General features: G+C 36.8%; 1 protein-coding gene across 1 annotated transcript in view; it reads left to right on the top strand.

The window, feature by feature from the left end:
* The window catches only part of WDR7 (WD repeat domain 7), a 356,864-nt gene that overhangs the window by 124,833 nt on the left and 216,766 nt on the right, over positions 1–15,265 (top strand). Inside the window, exons 17-18 of the mRNA XM_012804318.2 lie at positions 6,184–6,302; positions 8,295–8,418. Coding sequence (XP_012659772.1) covers positions 6,184–6,302; positions 8,295–8,418 — 243 coding nt within the window. The remainder of the gene's footprint in view (positions 1–6,183; positions 6,303–8,294; positions 8,419–15,265) is intronic.

Here is a 15,265-nt window from a genome sequence, read left to right as displayed (position 1 = left end):
ATATTGTCTAGTGACAGAGAAGTAAATGCTGGAAGAAGTGAAGAGGGTTGAAGGTGGTTGCCTCTCGGGAGCCACCTTGGGCAGGGGCAGGGAGATGCCCTCTTTCAAAATGAGCCCTTTCCTGTTCTTTGGCACATCATATCAAGCTGTGTGCCTGTGTTGTTGCCCTTCATGTTGTATGAGCTGTCAGTTCTGTTGGACGCATTAAAATACGCTGAATTAAAGCACAGCACCTTCTTGAGTAATAGCTAAATCGTTCTGTCTCATCGGCCATGTTTTGCAGATTAACTTAGGGGCCTCATGCTTAGGACCCCATAGGAAGACATGTTCATCTTGATCTGGGTCCAGTCTTTGTGATGACCACACATGTCCACATACAAGGTCTGAGGCTTCCTGCCTTTCTTTAGAGAGGAAGATTTTTAAATCATTATCTACTAGTATACTTGTTTTCTAACCTCCACTGATAGTATTATTAATGAATTTATTGGTATAAGGTTTTGGCATTAGGAAATAACTAACAAATGGGGATTTTTAAGATAATATAAGGAATTATAAGGAGAATTAGAGTTTTCTTCCTAAGATTGAATACTATCTTTTCATGTGACAGTAAACAGTTGAAGAGGCTCTAGCTGCAAAGTTACTTACTTTTAAGCCCTTTAGGACCCTTCCAGGTAAAATGATGGAACTGTGTCACTATTTCAAGCTGTGCTACAACTCTTCTCCTATATATTTTGCTACTTCCTAATAGGAGAAGCAAACTGATAGTTGGTGACCTAGCAGCTTTTCTGTTTTAAGAAATCAAATGCTTGATTATATTTTACAGTGTAAATTTTGGATACCGTGTATAACTTTTCAGATTATGTATCATTAAATCCTGAGCTATTTGTCTTGGAAGTGGTATTTCTTCTTCCTACTAATCTATGTTGCTAATATTTCTTTATGTGGATAGTTGTAAAAGCTATACCAGAGTTTAATTTCTCAGTGAATTGTCAAAGTATTTCCAGATTCTGCCGCTTCCGTTATGAGGTATTGTGAATAAAGTGGTTTTTGGTGGTGATGGAGAGGTTTTTAAAACATAGTAAATCTGATTCCTTGATTTTTATTATGGTATTTTTCTTGGGTTTTAGTGCCCACAGAGTTTATTAAAGGACAAGTATAAATGTCTTTTTCTATATGAAATATCATTTAAACATAACTCTAAAAATATAATATCAGAATCTATTTTTTTCTCCTTAAAAAAGTTATGTCTGGTGAATAGTATTCTACTAGCATGTACCATGTTTATTTCAGCAGTTATGACAGTAACAATTCTCGTTTCCTTTTACATTTGTGCCTTCGAGAAAATATTGTGGTTTTTAATCTAACTGTTTATTTGACCCAGCTAGAGGAATGATCACTCAGTCCTAAACTTGTATTCATTTATCTTGAATTTCCCCACTCTCATTGTAGTATCCTTTCTGAGTTAAGAGAGTAAAATCACTCAAGATTAGCACAGCCTTTCCAGGGATAGTAATTTCTTCCTCTTTTTGGAAAGTGAATTTATAGAAAAGTCCCAGCTGTTAGAAGCCACCAAAGAAAGTTTTTCAACATTCTGGTGACACAAAAGCTAAAACCTAAACATTTGTTCCTTGCCATCCAAACTTACCAACTGTGGGGAGGTGACTATTTTATTGGTCATGATCGCTGAATTTGTAATTCAAAATGAGAAATAAAAAATAAAGTTATTCTTAGATATGGAAATGTTTGGGATTTCTTTGCAAGATTATAATGACGGTCATAGGTCATATGAAATATGCTATTAAAAGTAACTCTTCCTTTCATAAATATAAAATAATTATGATTTCTTAAGGAGCAAAAACAGGTCTCTAATACTAATAAGGAATTGTAATATCCCAGATGAAACTTTCGTGTGTGTAAGAAGGGCTGGAGTAAGAGTTTCTTTTTATGTTACCCTTTTCACAGACTTTTGGTTCTGCTGTTTACCTCACACGTGCCTGATTGACATTATGATGCATTTGTGTAGAAATTATGAAAAAGTTGTTTTCATGCAGCTGTCCTGTGGTCACAAAAGGACTTCACTGCATGAAAAGCAAACATATCATTCAGCAGACAATGCTTAATCTGTTCAGGAGCCCAGACCTATTGCTGTTCAATGTTAGAAGAAAGAAGAGGGATTAATTTGAAGATGCTTGTGCATGACATATGGTAATTTCTCCATAGGAGGAAAGTGTCAAATGGTGACCTCTAAATCTTAACATTGACCTCCAGTTGTAGAATGTGTGTGCCATACGGTTCTTTTTCTTTTTCATATGATAATTTAAGCTGAAACATTTTCCTGGCGACATAATTTTTTGGGGGGGGAGGGGAGGGAACTAGTGCCTCTATTCTATAAGAACTATAAAATTCACAATAATTACTTTTAGTATATAAATCATTTGTATAATAAAAACTATTTTTAAATTTTGATGAATGAATGTAAGATTCTTCTCACAAGAGTTAAACATAGTATATTCTTTACAAGTTGGTATATTTTAAATTAAATTTTTAATTAAATGAGTGGTCTCATTTAAGTGAAATGGTCTCAGTGAATATTGAACTAGTGCCTCTATTCTATAAGAATTATAAAATTCACAAGAATTACTTTTAGTATATAAACTATTTGTATAATAAAAACTATTTTTAAATTTTGATGAATGAATGTAGGATTCTTCTAACAAGAGTTAAACATAGTATATTCTTTATAAGTTGGTATATTTTAAATTAAATGAGTGTGGACAATTGAAATGGTCTCAGTGAATATTGGTTTGTGATATTTAAGACTAACTTAGGTATGTATAATGTTAGAATAAATTGTTAGACAAATGTAACTGGCAATATGAAGACCAAAATAACTTTTTCATCTTGATATATATTTAAAAAACTTACACTCTCGTTTAATTTTTAATGTGCTGTCCTTTTTTTCATCATTACCGTAGTTGTTTTAGAGCTGTGTTTTCTATTAGTAAAGACATCGCTTATAGCATCAAATAGACTTTGCCTTGAGAGAGCTGTGAACGACACTGCGATTGCTATTCAATGAAGTATGTCATTCCCTGCTGTAACCTTTGATGGTCGTGCCCTTCTGATTAAAGCATCACGTTTCCGTTCTACATTCACTATGTTTTGCCAACTTTGTTTTTCATTCTTCACTAATATTAAGCTTTTTTCCAGAAACTGCTGTACCTCAATTCTCTCCTCCTCCTCTCTTCTCTTTTCCTCTGCAAGTGGCCACACCTGTCGTTTCCGCGCGGTCCGCTGCTGATCACTCTGGCTCTGACCCTGCTTCTGCTCCTGCTTTACATCCCTGTTTCTTAGTGAATGAAGGTATTCTCTCTCGACTTCCTAACCGCTGCCTTTCGATCTGTGCTTTATTCTAACAGACATGTTCTTTTTATCTGATTTGTACATTCATCTGCTTTGTTATGTGTGAGATCCTGAAGTTGCTATTTTGTAGCTTTATTTGCTAATTTTAGGGACAAGAGCCAGTTATAAAAATGTAATGTTTTCCCTGGCCGGTATAAACCACGTTTCCTCTAATGGAGACTGTTGTTAAAGAAGTGCACAGATGTCCAGCTTCCATGCAGAGCTGGTGTTAGCGGTGGACTGGTCGGTTGCCATAATCACGTTTGCCGTGTAATCTCTGGCATTAAAGCTAACGAATTTATTTTGTATGTGTCAGTACTCTGTGACAGACACATTTTGCTGTCTTTACACAACTGTATGCTCTGGTTGGGGAGAGTATAAGGAAGTCTCTTAATTTGCACTGTCATTTGAAAAGTCTTTAAATCGGTAATTGGCAGTAGTGATTATAGACTGTTAGGAATTGACATTTTTCTTCCTTACTATTTTCTGTTTCAGGCTCAGACAAAAATCTTTTGATTTCAATTTTTAAGATGTACTTGGGGTATCCTATTACCCCTCTGGAGTTACACAAATGAAAAGTAATTTTGGAGCTCTGAAAGTGTAAATAGGGTCCACAAACTTATTCCACCAGATCTCTATCTAAGGTTATTTGTACCGCCTAGAAGCTTAGTGGGATTTGTGAGCTCTGAGTTACATCCACTGTCTTTGTTACAGTGTCAATCTTTGCCAGTTTATAAGTGCAGAATACAGAAAAGAGAACTTTTACAAAAACTAAACTGTAACTTGGAATGATTCTGGCTCTTCACCAAAAAGTAGTATCACTAGTCCATTCAAACTGAAGGAACGTTGCAGTGTCTGTCAAGTACAGAACATGGGCTGCAAATTCTACTCCTTTGGAAAGAAAACATAGGAACTTAAAAAAGTATAACTTCATTTTTGGTTTCTCTATCATAAAACTGTATTTAGATTTGTATGTTAAAAGTGGATTTTAAGAAGAATAGTTAGAGTCAAATTTGTTAAGTTGTTGTGAAAGATAGTCATTTGTTAATTTGAAAATTAACTATTAGGCTTCAGCTCTTGGTGAGAATTATCATATTAAAATGTAGTTCATAAATACTAGAAACAGGACATATTAAAATACATTAAAGTACTTTAGTAAATTACTACATATTTTTTATATATACACATACATATGTGCATATATATGTATGTAAATATATACATATATACATATACATATAAATTATATCTCCTTGTGTTGTAAATGAATCCTATTCTAAAATGGGTGTTCCTATCACCTTAATTAATATAATTACAGATGGATTCTCAGTTGATGAGAATTTCAGTATTGAAAGATGACTCTTGAGATAGGTGACTTTTCTGTCTGTCTCTCCCCACTCACTCTTTTTAATAATTCCAGTGATCATTTTGAATTTTATGTAGGGTTTTTGCCATTATTGTTAGGAGACTATATTTTAAATTATTTCAAGACATTGATTTGCTCAAATTCTATGTTCACAGATAACTTAGATAACGTGGTAGTGGGCTTTTTTGGGCATCTATTCTTTTTCTTTTTTAGAGACAGAGTCTTACTCTGTTGCCTTCAGTAGAGTGTGTGTTGCTGTCATGTCACAGCTCACAGCAACCTCCAGCTCTTGGGCTTAGGCGATTCTCTTGCCTCAGCCTCCCAAGTAGCTGGGACTACAGGCTCCCTCCATGGCGCCCAGCTATTTTTTTGTTGCATTTTGGCCAGGGTTGGGTTTGAACCTGCCACCCTCAGTATATGGGGCCAGTGCCCTACTCACTGAGCCACAGGTGCTGCTCTGCATCTGTTCTTAATTATTTGTCTTTTAATATTATGAGGTAATGTTAATTATTATAGGTTAACAGTGGCCTCATACATAATTTGGTAAGATGAGGCATTTATTGTGTACATATTCTTTAGACAGCCTTAAAATAGGATTGAAATGATTATTCGAGAATGTCTGTATATAGTACTTTTATGTATTGCATTGGTATACAGCATTTGTCTTTATGCTGTATAGACATATAATCAAGTTCCATATTGTGAATTCGAACTTTGGAAAAAGTAACTTTTATTCTCATGAATTAGAGTTCATGATGTTTAAGATTTTGCAAATTTTTTTGTCAAGTTTTTATTTTGTGGAGTGTCTGAGCTCTTTTTTCTCTCAAAATTAGTGTTATAGTACTTATATCAGTTATGATTATGATTAAATACAGGATGCATTTTGTAAGAAAAGGAATCAATAAGTACCTTAATTAAAGGTTCCGTGACAGAAGACGGAAGACGTCTCTTTTGGCAAGACAATGGCAGCACCCAGATGGCCGGGCTTTAAGGGACATGATCCTATTTTTAGATATCCCTGCGAATGCCCTTTTAACTGGCAGCGGTTTCAAATCTGTAGTTTGAGTACATGTTTATTTTTATGCTTTATCGTCCCTGAAACATACATTTATTTTATTTTGGAGGGACTGTTTAAAAGTGCGTTTTCCTGTCAGTTTGGATCAACTTCGTGTGGAAATTTATTTTTATTTGCTTTAAAATATTAAGAGTTCTTCATAGGCATCAAATACATTGTTTAGGGATGAAATACATTTGGAATCATTTTTTGTACAAAATGTCTCATTACTTTGAAATCCTTTATAACATAACTTAGCACATCTGTCGTTTTTGGGTCAGTTTGGGTTATACTTACATAAAGAAAAATTTGAATTAGGCCATGCCAAAATGTTTAAAGTATTTGTAATACATTTTAACAGGATGGAGTCAGCTGGCGGCTATGCACTGCGTTATGCTGCCGGACCTGCTGGGCCTGGATAGATTTAGGCCTCCACTTCTAGAGATGCTCGCCCGAAGATGGCAAGATCGATGCTTGGAGGTAATGTCGAGGCGATAAGGAAATAAAAACATCATAAAGGCATTGGTCAATGGAAACTTGAAACAGAAATGGTTAATCTTTATCTAATTTATTTTATCGTCTTTTATTATGTCCTAAAAATAGGGATTCATGATTTCTGTGTTTTCCTTGTTCAGTTTATATATTAACCAGTAGTATTCCAGCTGATCTATTAATTTACTTTTTTTTTTTAATCCAGTGGCTATTTTATTTTTAAAAAGTTTTATATGCTTTGTAGACCTGTGCGATTTTGGTTTCTACGTAGATTATACACACAGATACACAAGCCCGCCTGCCCTAAAATCACACACTCAGTATAATGACAACCGTCCGACTCTAAGTGAATAGCTGTGGCCTAATGGAAGGTGCTGTGTTATTGTAAAAGGAGAAGGCTTTAGAATTAGAAGAGACCTAAGTTTAAATATCATTCCCACTAATTATTAACTTTGTGACCCTGAGCAATTTACTTAACCTATTGGAAGCTCATTTGTAAAGTGGGGATAATAATATATTCCTCATGGGATTGCTGTCAGGATCAAGTAAAATAATGCAAGTAAAACAGTAAGTACCGAGTCTGACACGTGGTAGGGGCTCAGTAAATGGTAGTCATGATTTTGTGTTAATGGATTTTATGCTGTATTAGATATTACTCAGGATCTAATATCACCAGGCTATGGAAGGGTTTTATAGAGATTTTTCTTATTATGGCATTTGCTCTATAAAGGTGTGACAGTTTATATTTTTAAAGATTTTTACTTTTCGAATAATGGTTTTCTAATACATACTAGTAACATATTTGCCCCTTTCTTGGTCTGTCCCCCATCAACTCCAAGTGGAATTCCAGAATACTAAAATTTCCCTGGGTTTGCATCGAATAACATTTTGAATTTACTTCCAAATTTACTTATATTTAAAAACATTTTTACTCAGACTCTTCCTTGGATGCTACTGAGCTGTCTCTCCATTTGTAAAGAGTTAATAAGTTGGTGTCTCCCTTAGTACCGACTACCTTTTTTGGCCTCTTGCTTTTGGTACTTTTATCAAAATAAAGCAAAATAAAAGTAAAGTAAAACTGCAAAATAAAAGGTATATGCTGAAAAAAATGGGTATAATTTTGAAAAATGATTTCCTCTGTACAACTAAAAGAGGTTATGCCATTACATAGGAATGTATATGCCTACTTATCAAAAACCCTGTTTAACCATATCTTAGGTACACATAAATCATATGAATTTATATGTATTTTGTAAATGGTACCTATTGAGCATATATAACATAAAGAAATTTAGTAGATAAGGTTGAATTTCTTCAGGCTAAAAGAGAAATTTTAGTCTGGGTAGAGTGGGTATCACCCTGGGTAGAGTGCCGTGGCGTCCCAGCTCACAGCAACCTCAAACTGTTGGGCTTCAGTGATTCTCTTGCCTTAGCCTCCCAAGTAGCTGTGACTACAGGCACCTGCCACAATGCCCGGCTCGTTGGGTTTTTTTTTGTTGCATTTGTCATTGTTATTTGAGCTGGCCCAGGCCTGGTTCGAACCCACCAGCCTCGGTGTATGTGGCCGGTGCCCTGACTACTGAGCTATGGGCACCACCCAGAAAATCTTAATAGTTCTAACAGGCATTTAATAGTAACAATAATGTAGAAATTTTAAAACTGAAAGGCTGCTTTAAAGTTCATAAATGCTTAGGAAAATGAAGTGTCAAAGCAAAAACTGATTAAATTGTTTAAACATAATTCCATCCATTAGTGTTAAAATATTTTTCAGTGAGATCATTAATTAGAATGCCCTTGCTAAATTGCTAGCATTCAGTTTATTCCTGTTTGAATACTTAATGCATTATTTGGTTTGCAGGAACTAAACATGGTTTTTTGTTTTCCTAGCTGTACTTCACTGTGAACTTTCTAGTTTATAAACAGTTGCCTCCTCGACTGATCTGCTTTCTGTCTTTACATTCGGATCCGTGGTCGTCTTAGGTGAGAGAAGCCGCACAGGCCCTGCTACTAGCGGAACTGAGAAGAATTGAGCAGGCCGGACGGAAGGAAGCCATCGACGCCTGGGCTCCTTATTTACCCCAGTACATGGACCACGTCATATCACGTAAGGTTCTCGTGCTTTTCTGCAGAGTTTCTTTTGCAGACCTATGTATGTAGAAAAAGTACCCAGACTCACAAATATGTATGCTACTCCTATCGCCAAAAATGAGTGATGAGCCTCAAAGTGAAAAGAAAGGATCCTCAAATTCTGCTTTTTTATTTTCTGACTCGTTCTAGTTTGGCCTTTGATAAGCCAAAAGCCAAACCTGTCTAATAGCAAAATAATTCATTATGACTGACCTGTTATGAAATTAATTCCTAATCAGAAATCTTACATTTAACACCAACACCTCTCTGGGCCCATTGCACTATTGTCCTTACGCTGCCAGCTTGTTAGATAGGATCTGATGACACGCAAGTGCGAGTACGAGATTGAAAATTGAAAAAGATCTGGTGGTGTTAGATCTGTGTACTCCTGAAGAAGAGAAAACTAGCAAGGATTTTAACTGATGGGTCTTCCAAAAGAGCATAATTTAAATATATTGGGAAAGTTGTTGAAATTTTAGAGTATTTCTTGCAAAATAAAACCTTTGTAATCATACTGTTAAGTCAAATGTGCATTGGCAAAGAGTTATATTGTGTTATCATAGTTTTTCTTTTCTTCTCAGAAAAAGTGTTCTTACTCCCAATTCATCATTTGACTAATTCTTTATTCTTCTATAAAATGTTCAGAATTTAAATTTTAACCTGAGTTATGTTGATTATAAGATAAATTAGTTTCAGTTTTTAAAGATTAAGTCTCAAATGTTTGAACAACTTTTAATGTGAAAATTTAGCTTAAGTTTTAGGTGGATTCATATTAAATGACCTTTTGCCAGTGCTAGTTATTCTTGGTAGTAAAATACTCATTACACGTGTCAGGATGGCCAGTATATGATTATATAAGAAGGAAATTGGAAACAAAATTCAGAAAGGGTCCTGCCTGTTGTAAGTGGTCTAACTCTACCAGATGTTGGCCAGTGTCGACTGTAGTAAATATTGAGATAGGCACGTGACCTTGGGCACTTCACTTAATTAAGCTTTCTCAGCCTTAGTTTTGTTGCAAATAAAATGAAGACGATGTTAGGACTTTAGAGGGTTATTGTGAGTAAGGAACGAGTTGGTCTTTGTTAAGTATTCTGGACAGTACCCAGCCCATCATAAGCACTGTATTTATTAAACAAATACTTTATAATCTATAAAAATGCAAATGTATGTTTCACATATAAATACACATTGACAACTCTGGTTAAAATTCTTTTTTTCTTTTTTTTTTTTTATTGAATGGTAACTATGTACATTAATGCACTTCTGGGGTACAGTGTGAGGTTTTCACACGCTATCCGAAATACTTCCATCAAACTGGTCAACGCAGCCTTCATGTCATTTTCTCAGTTATTGTTTTAAAACGTTCATATTCTACTCTTAGAAAGATTCACTTGTACCCCTATAAGATAAACCTCAGAAGTGATCCCTCCAAACCCCCTCCCTCCACCCATTCCCCCCTCCCATATTCTTAGGCTATTTGGTTATAGCTTTCATATAAAAAGTATAAATTAGTTTCATAATAGGGGTGTGTACATTGGATATTTTTTCCTCCATTCTTGTGATACTTTGCCATATGGACTCAGTGACTATTAGTTTTCATTTGCTTACTGAGAATATTTGTTTTAATAATAGAAAATTAAATTTAAAAAACCGGGGTCCCTAGGGATATGGACTCTATGTCAGGTGGTAAGCTTAAAATTCTTTTTCATATATGTGCAGGTTTTAAAATGCATTTCCAGAATGTAAAAAAAGTTTAAAAAGTAAGATCAGAAAAAAAGATCAGCTCTTGAGTATTTGTCTGGATAGTCTGGACCAGTGTTCTTCGTTTATAACCTGTGGGCATTCACTTGTAATATTTGAGGAAACAGAGTAAGACAGTCAGCTCCTAAAACAGAATTAAGGACACACAGTGAGTCTAGCACTGTAGAATTGGTTGAAGGTAAAAGTAGACAATTGCAGATTACCTGAGATTCTTTTAAAAGAAGAACGCTATGGTGAAGATGTTGAGAAACTTTTTTTTTTTTTTAAAGATATCTGCATTTAGAATGGACTGGTATAAATTGGGGCAAAGGATTAAAATAAAATAAGTAGCTGGGGCGCTATTACAGAAGGGGACATGGGACCCACACCTAAATTTAGATGGGTTAGAATAAGAGATAATTTGTAGCGTTTGATTGCTGATTGCATACAAAGGTCTGAGAAAAACACCAAGGGTGAGTACAGTGTTGTATTCTTGGCAGTTGGAGAAGAGAGTGAACATTAGCAATTGTAGTGGATGCCATCTGTTTTTGGAAAGAAGAGCATGAATTAGTTAAGAGCATAGTACAGCCACAGATTACTCCCTGAAGTAATGAAGAAAGGTGTACGTGGCTAAGCAAGAGGTCTGTTCGCGGGTTCAGAGAGGCTGGGAAATGTAAGTAAGACAGTGACATTACCTGCCATTGATTGGATACTTTCTCCGTGTCAGGCTTTTGCGAAGTACTTGGTTCATGTTATTTCATTTAACATTACAATAAATTTGGAAAGTAGATACCTTTGTCATTACTCCCTTTTGTATCCCCTACCCGTTTTGTTTTTTCAGGTGAGTTAACTGAGGCCAGGAGAGATTAGGAAACTTTCTGAACGTCCCTCAGTTACTAAGTGACTATCAGACTCCTAACCTCCTTGTCTTAACCGCTATTTATCTGTCCTGCTTGCTCCTACGTCCTTAGAACTAACATGGGGTTGGAAGGGGAAGAATGATTAGAGATTTGGTTTAACTAATAATTGCTTTCCAGCCGTATTACATTTAGCAACAACAAAATGGAACAGAAAAAATAATTGTTTGAAAGTTACTCTCTGATGGCTCTCATCACTGTTTAAGCATAAGTTGAGTTGTTCTTAGGTCAGACTTAAAACTTTCTACTTATGTAATTAAGCCCTTGGTATTTAATTACAATGGCCTGGAGTGCTTCATAATTAAGTACATGCTGGCTTACTTAAAATTTTAATCCCATCAGTTGTCGTAATCGGTTTTTTTAGTGAAAGAATAAACAAACATGTATTGCCCGGGACGCTAAAACGTCACACACCAACAACTCTTGATATAATATGTTAATCTTCTGTGGCGCTTTCATACTGACTGAGTGTAAAGTTAGTTTCAGTTTGCTTTGCTGAGAGCTTTCTACTTTCATAAAAGGGTGTCCAGCTGAAGAAGTGGGGATTCTGAATGTATGAAAGGGGAAGAAAGTACACAACAAACGAGGAAAGACCACATAGGGCTGTTGAACAGATTTGCCCTCCAAAGGGATCAAAAGGTTATGGAGCCAGCTGGTAGACAGCCCACACCTGCCGCCCACGTGCTTGTACTGAAACCGCCTCTCCCATTGTCACCAAGGTCTGAGGAGATGACCATTGTAGCGCTGTTTTAGAAACTTAGAACTTGTTTTTCTTAGCATAGGAATCCTTCTTAATTACCAAAGGAGGCAGAATGTTAAACAGTAGATCTGGTAAATATACCATTCATCAGCTATTTTCTTATAATTTAGTCTCTGCCCTGTCATAGCCAAACAGTAATTTATGACTGAGCTTTCTCTAAGAATGCCTTTACTACATGTTAGAAGTTTGCCTAAAACTCAGAAAAATGCTCTTATCTGAAGGCTGATGGACTCTGATAGCCTAAGTTCATCTTGGAGATCTGGAGTCTAAGGTTTAAAGTGGATAGTAACTTTCTCTAAGTTTACAGGCAGTAAGTGAGTGGGCTGGGACTAAGATGACAATGAAGTTAATTTGTCTTATGGACTAAGATCTTCTGTATTTTATTTAGGTACATTTTGTAATGAAAAGCCTTTGCAGATTTGTTTGAGATCCTAAGGAAAGCAATGGGTCAAAGCCAGTTGCTTTTCTCTCTCTTTCCCAACCTCTTTTTAAAGAGATGAGGGTCTTGCTATGTTGCCCAGCTGGACTCAAACTCCTGGGCTCAAAGTACATTCCTGCCTCAGCCTCCTGAGTAGCTGGGCCTCCAAGCATGTCACTGTGCTGCTCTCAAGACTCTGAGACAAACTTTGTAAAGTGTCTAGCATAGTGCGTACTGTGGGTCGTGAATGTTGGCTGGCTGTCCCCTTCTCCTTCCTATGCTGGTCTCCATACTTTTGGTCTCCTTATTGCCTCTACCTCAAAATTCCCTTTAATTTATATAGCCCAGGGATTCTGGCCGTAGACTAGAGATTACGGGGAAGAAAGAGGAGCAGTCTGCCTTAACTGAAAAGCCAATTCACAGATGTTTATAAGAGTCACCTCTTAATTGAATGATGTAAGAATTTGCTTCAAGTAATGGAGCTCTGTCCTAGAACTAGTCAGGGAACATTATTTTGTCCATTTCAAATGTTGTTAGTATGTAAACTTTTGGTGCCTCATTTCTGATAGAAAAGTTGAAGGTTAGTGCCTTGCGATTCCTATTCTAAAGGGAGTAGGATTCAAACTACTGCATACATTTTCATAATATTGACTTACACAAATATTGCATATCTTGCTGGAGTCCTCTTTAGCACATGTATGGAGTCACTTTAATGTTCCAAAACACTTTCTAAAAATTCTCTTGATTATTCGTACTAAATAGGGATTAATGTTATCTTATAAAAGTATAATATTACAATCTGGATAAATATAAATGGTGAGAGTTGTCTCAGATTTATTTTGAAGTGCAGCTGTTTTACAGAACCCAATTTTATATATTTCTTATTGGTGACATTCTCCATGTAGCATATTGATAATTGACTTTTTTATGAGGTCAAGTACCTGCTGGTTTATGAAATATACTCACACTTGCCCTTCATTTCTGTGGGTGACCACTGGGAGGTAAATGCTGATGGTTCCTGATTTCCTCTGGCCTGCGATACCGAGTGACCTTCCAGGGCGTGAGGTCACGAGTGTAATTATTTCTCTCACATTGCATTCGGCCTGCTCACAGTGGCTCATCTCTTTTAGTTCCAGAAACATTAAACACATAAAAGTCACTACCATTCTATAAATCAAAAATCTCCTCTAAAGAGCATGAGTTTATAATTGTATGCAGTTAGGGCCAATGTGGTATTAATTTGAAAATTTATCATCTCAGATATTGATAGAAGGATGCGTAACCCATCGTCTTTAATATGTATTGATGTCATCAGAAAGCACAATCCTTTGTTCTTATCGAGTCCCTGCCTGTTTTAGCTTCCTTTTGTGTTAAGGTTACTGGGGTTAGGCTCGTCTTTTTATCCCCCTTGGAAACAGAATAGGATTTCTTTGTTCAATGAAAGACCCTCCTAGTAAATGTTTGGGGTTTGACTTCCAACAAGCCACACTGTAATACCCATTTTAACCTGGGACCGAAGTCACTTTTCTGATGATTATAAAGTAGTGGGCATTCTTAACACAAATGTGGATGGACCAACAGTGTACGAGAAGGTAAGGTGGGATCCGTGTTGTACAAGTAGGGGCAGGTATATTGTGGCCGGTGAAGATAATTTAAAGATTAGCGGATTCTTTGGTAGGCAGAGATTATCAGGGTTTATTGGTGGGAGGGGATGGGAGGAAAGGATAGGGAGGGGGTTGATAAATATGATTTGAGTCCCCCCAAGACCTTAAACTGTGCCGCGCTCTTCTTTCTTTTTTTAATGTATGCCCCAGTTATTTGAAACTCTCTGAGACAGTTGTTTTTAAGGAATGATTTTCTGGCTAACTAAGGGTTTGAAAAATCACTAGTTGTTTAGATTATTTTTAAAAATGTATCCAGTTTTTACTGAAATATTTCAAAAAGTCTCTGACTTCTTAAACTCCTTCCCAGTAACCAGAAGTATGGCTTTGGCCCGGGCTGGTAGGAGAAGGCGTACCTCTTCATCTAAATGAAAAAGTCTCCCAGATTGACATGCCGCCTTTCTTTCATATGGTATTTTGTATAATTTTCCTTCTTCCTCTTTTTACTGTCTAGTAATTGTTATCAATTTTTATTGCTTTGGGGCTGGTTTGTCTCACTCCTGGTAGCTTCCGCCCTGATTGCTAGTTTGCTATTTCCCGTGTTGTGGGAGTGCAGACCCCAAGCAAGCAGCTTAGGCGAGTGAAATGTAGAGTAAGAGTAAGCTGGCCACAAACAGGAGCTCTCTGACGGAAAAACACCTGAGCGCTAGTGTAAGCGCTTTGTGGTGCCCCTGCTGGCTCTCCACGGCCTGCTTCCTCCACTACTTGTCAGGTCTTTTGTGGCATTCTGGGTGGCTTTTCCTTTTGAGCAGAACATTGTAATTGGGGAAAGCAAGGGAAAGTCCTTGTTGCTTATGAACTGACAGTTCTAAGATACCCCTTTTGCAATGCCTGTTTCATGAATCAGCTGAGACTAAAGCAGGAGGTTTCCTCAGAAAGAGTTGTGATAGTAGTCTCGTGGTGTTCGTAAAGCCACCGGGAAATAATTCTGCACTGTGATCAGAGAGGGAGAGTAGTAAATTATGACTGAGTGATATATATAAAAACTACTACTGTTCTCTGTGAATTTTAATATTGTGCACAGAAAGGGTTTGTCTTAAGACAAAGTGTATGGTGCTAAGCGCGTGGTACCTGTGTCGAATCTGTTTGCAGTGTTGCCCTGGGCTTGCAGTGCTGCCCTGGGTCCTATAACTGTATTGTGTCTGTTTGCAGTGTTGCCCTGGGCCCTGTTCCTGTGTTGTATCTGTTTTCAGTGCTGCCCTGGGCCTTGTTCCTGTGTCGTATCTGTTTGCAGTGTTGCCCTGGGCCCTGTTCCTGTGTCGTATCTGTTTGCAGTGCTGCCCTGGGCCCTGTTCCTGTGTCGTATCTGTTTGCAGTGCTGCCCTGGG

This window comes from Otolemur garnettii, unplaced genomic scaffold (genome assembly GCF_000181295.1).
Source record: "Otolemur garnettii isolate 467f Iridium unplaced genomic scaffold, OtoGar3 scaffold00027, whole genome shotgun sequence".
In the NCBI taxonomy this organism is placed as follows: Eukaryota; Metazoa; Chordata; class Mammalia; order Primates; family Galagidae; genus Otolemur; species Otolemur garnettii.
This window is presented reverse-complemented; position numbering and strand designations above follow the sequence as displayed.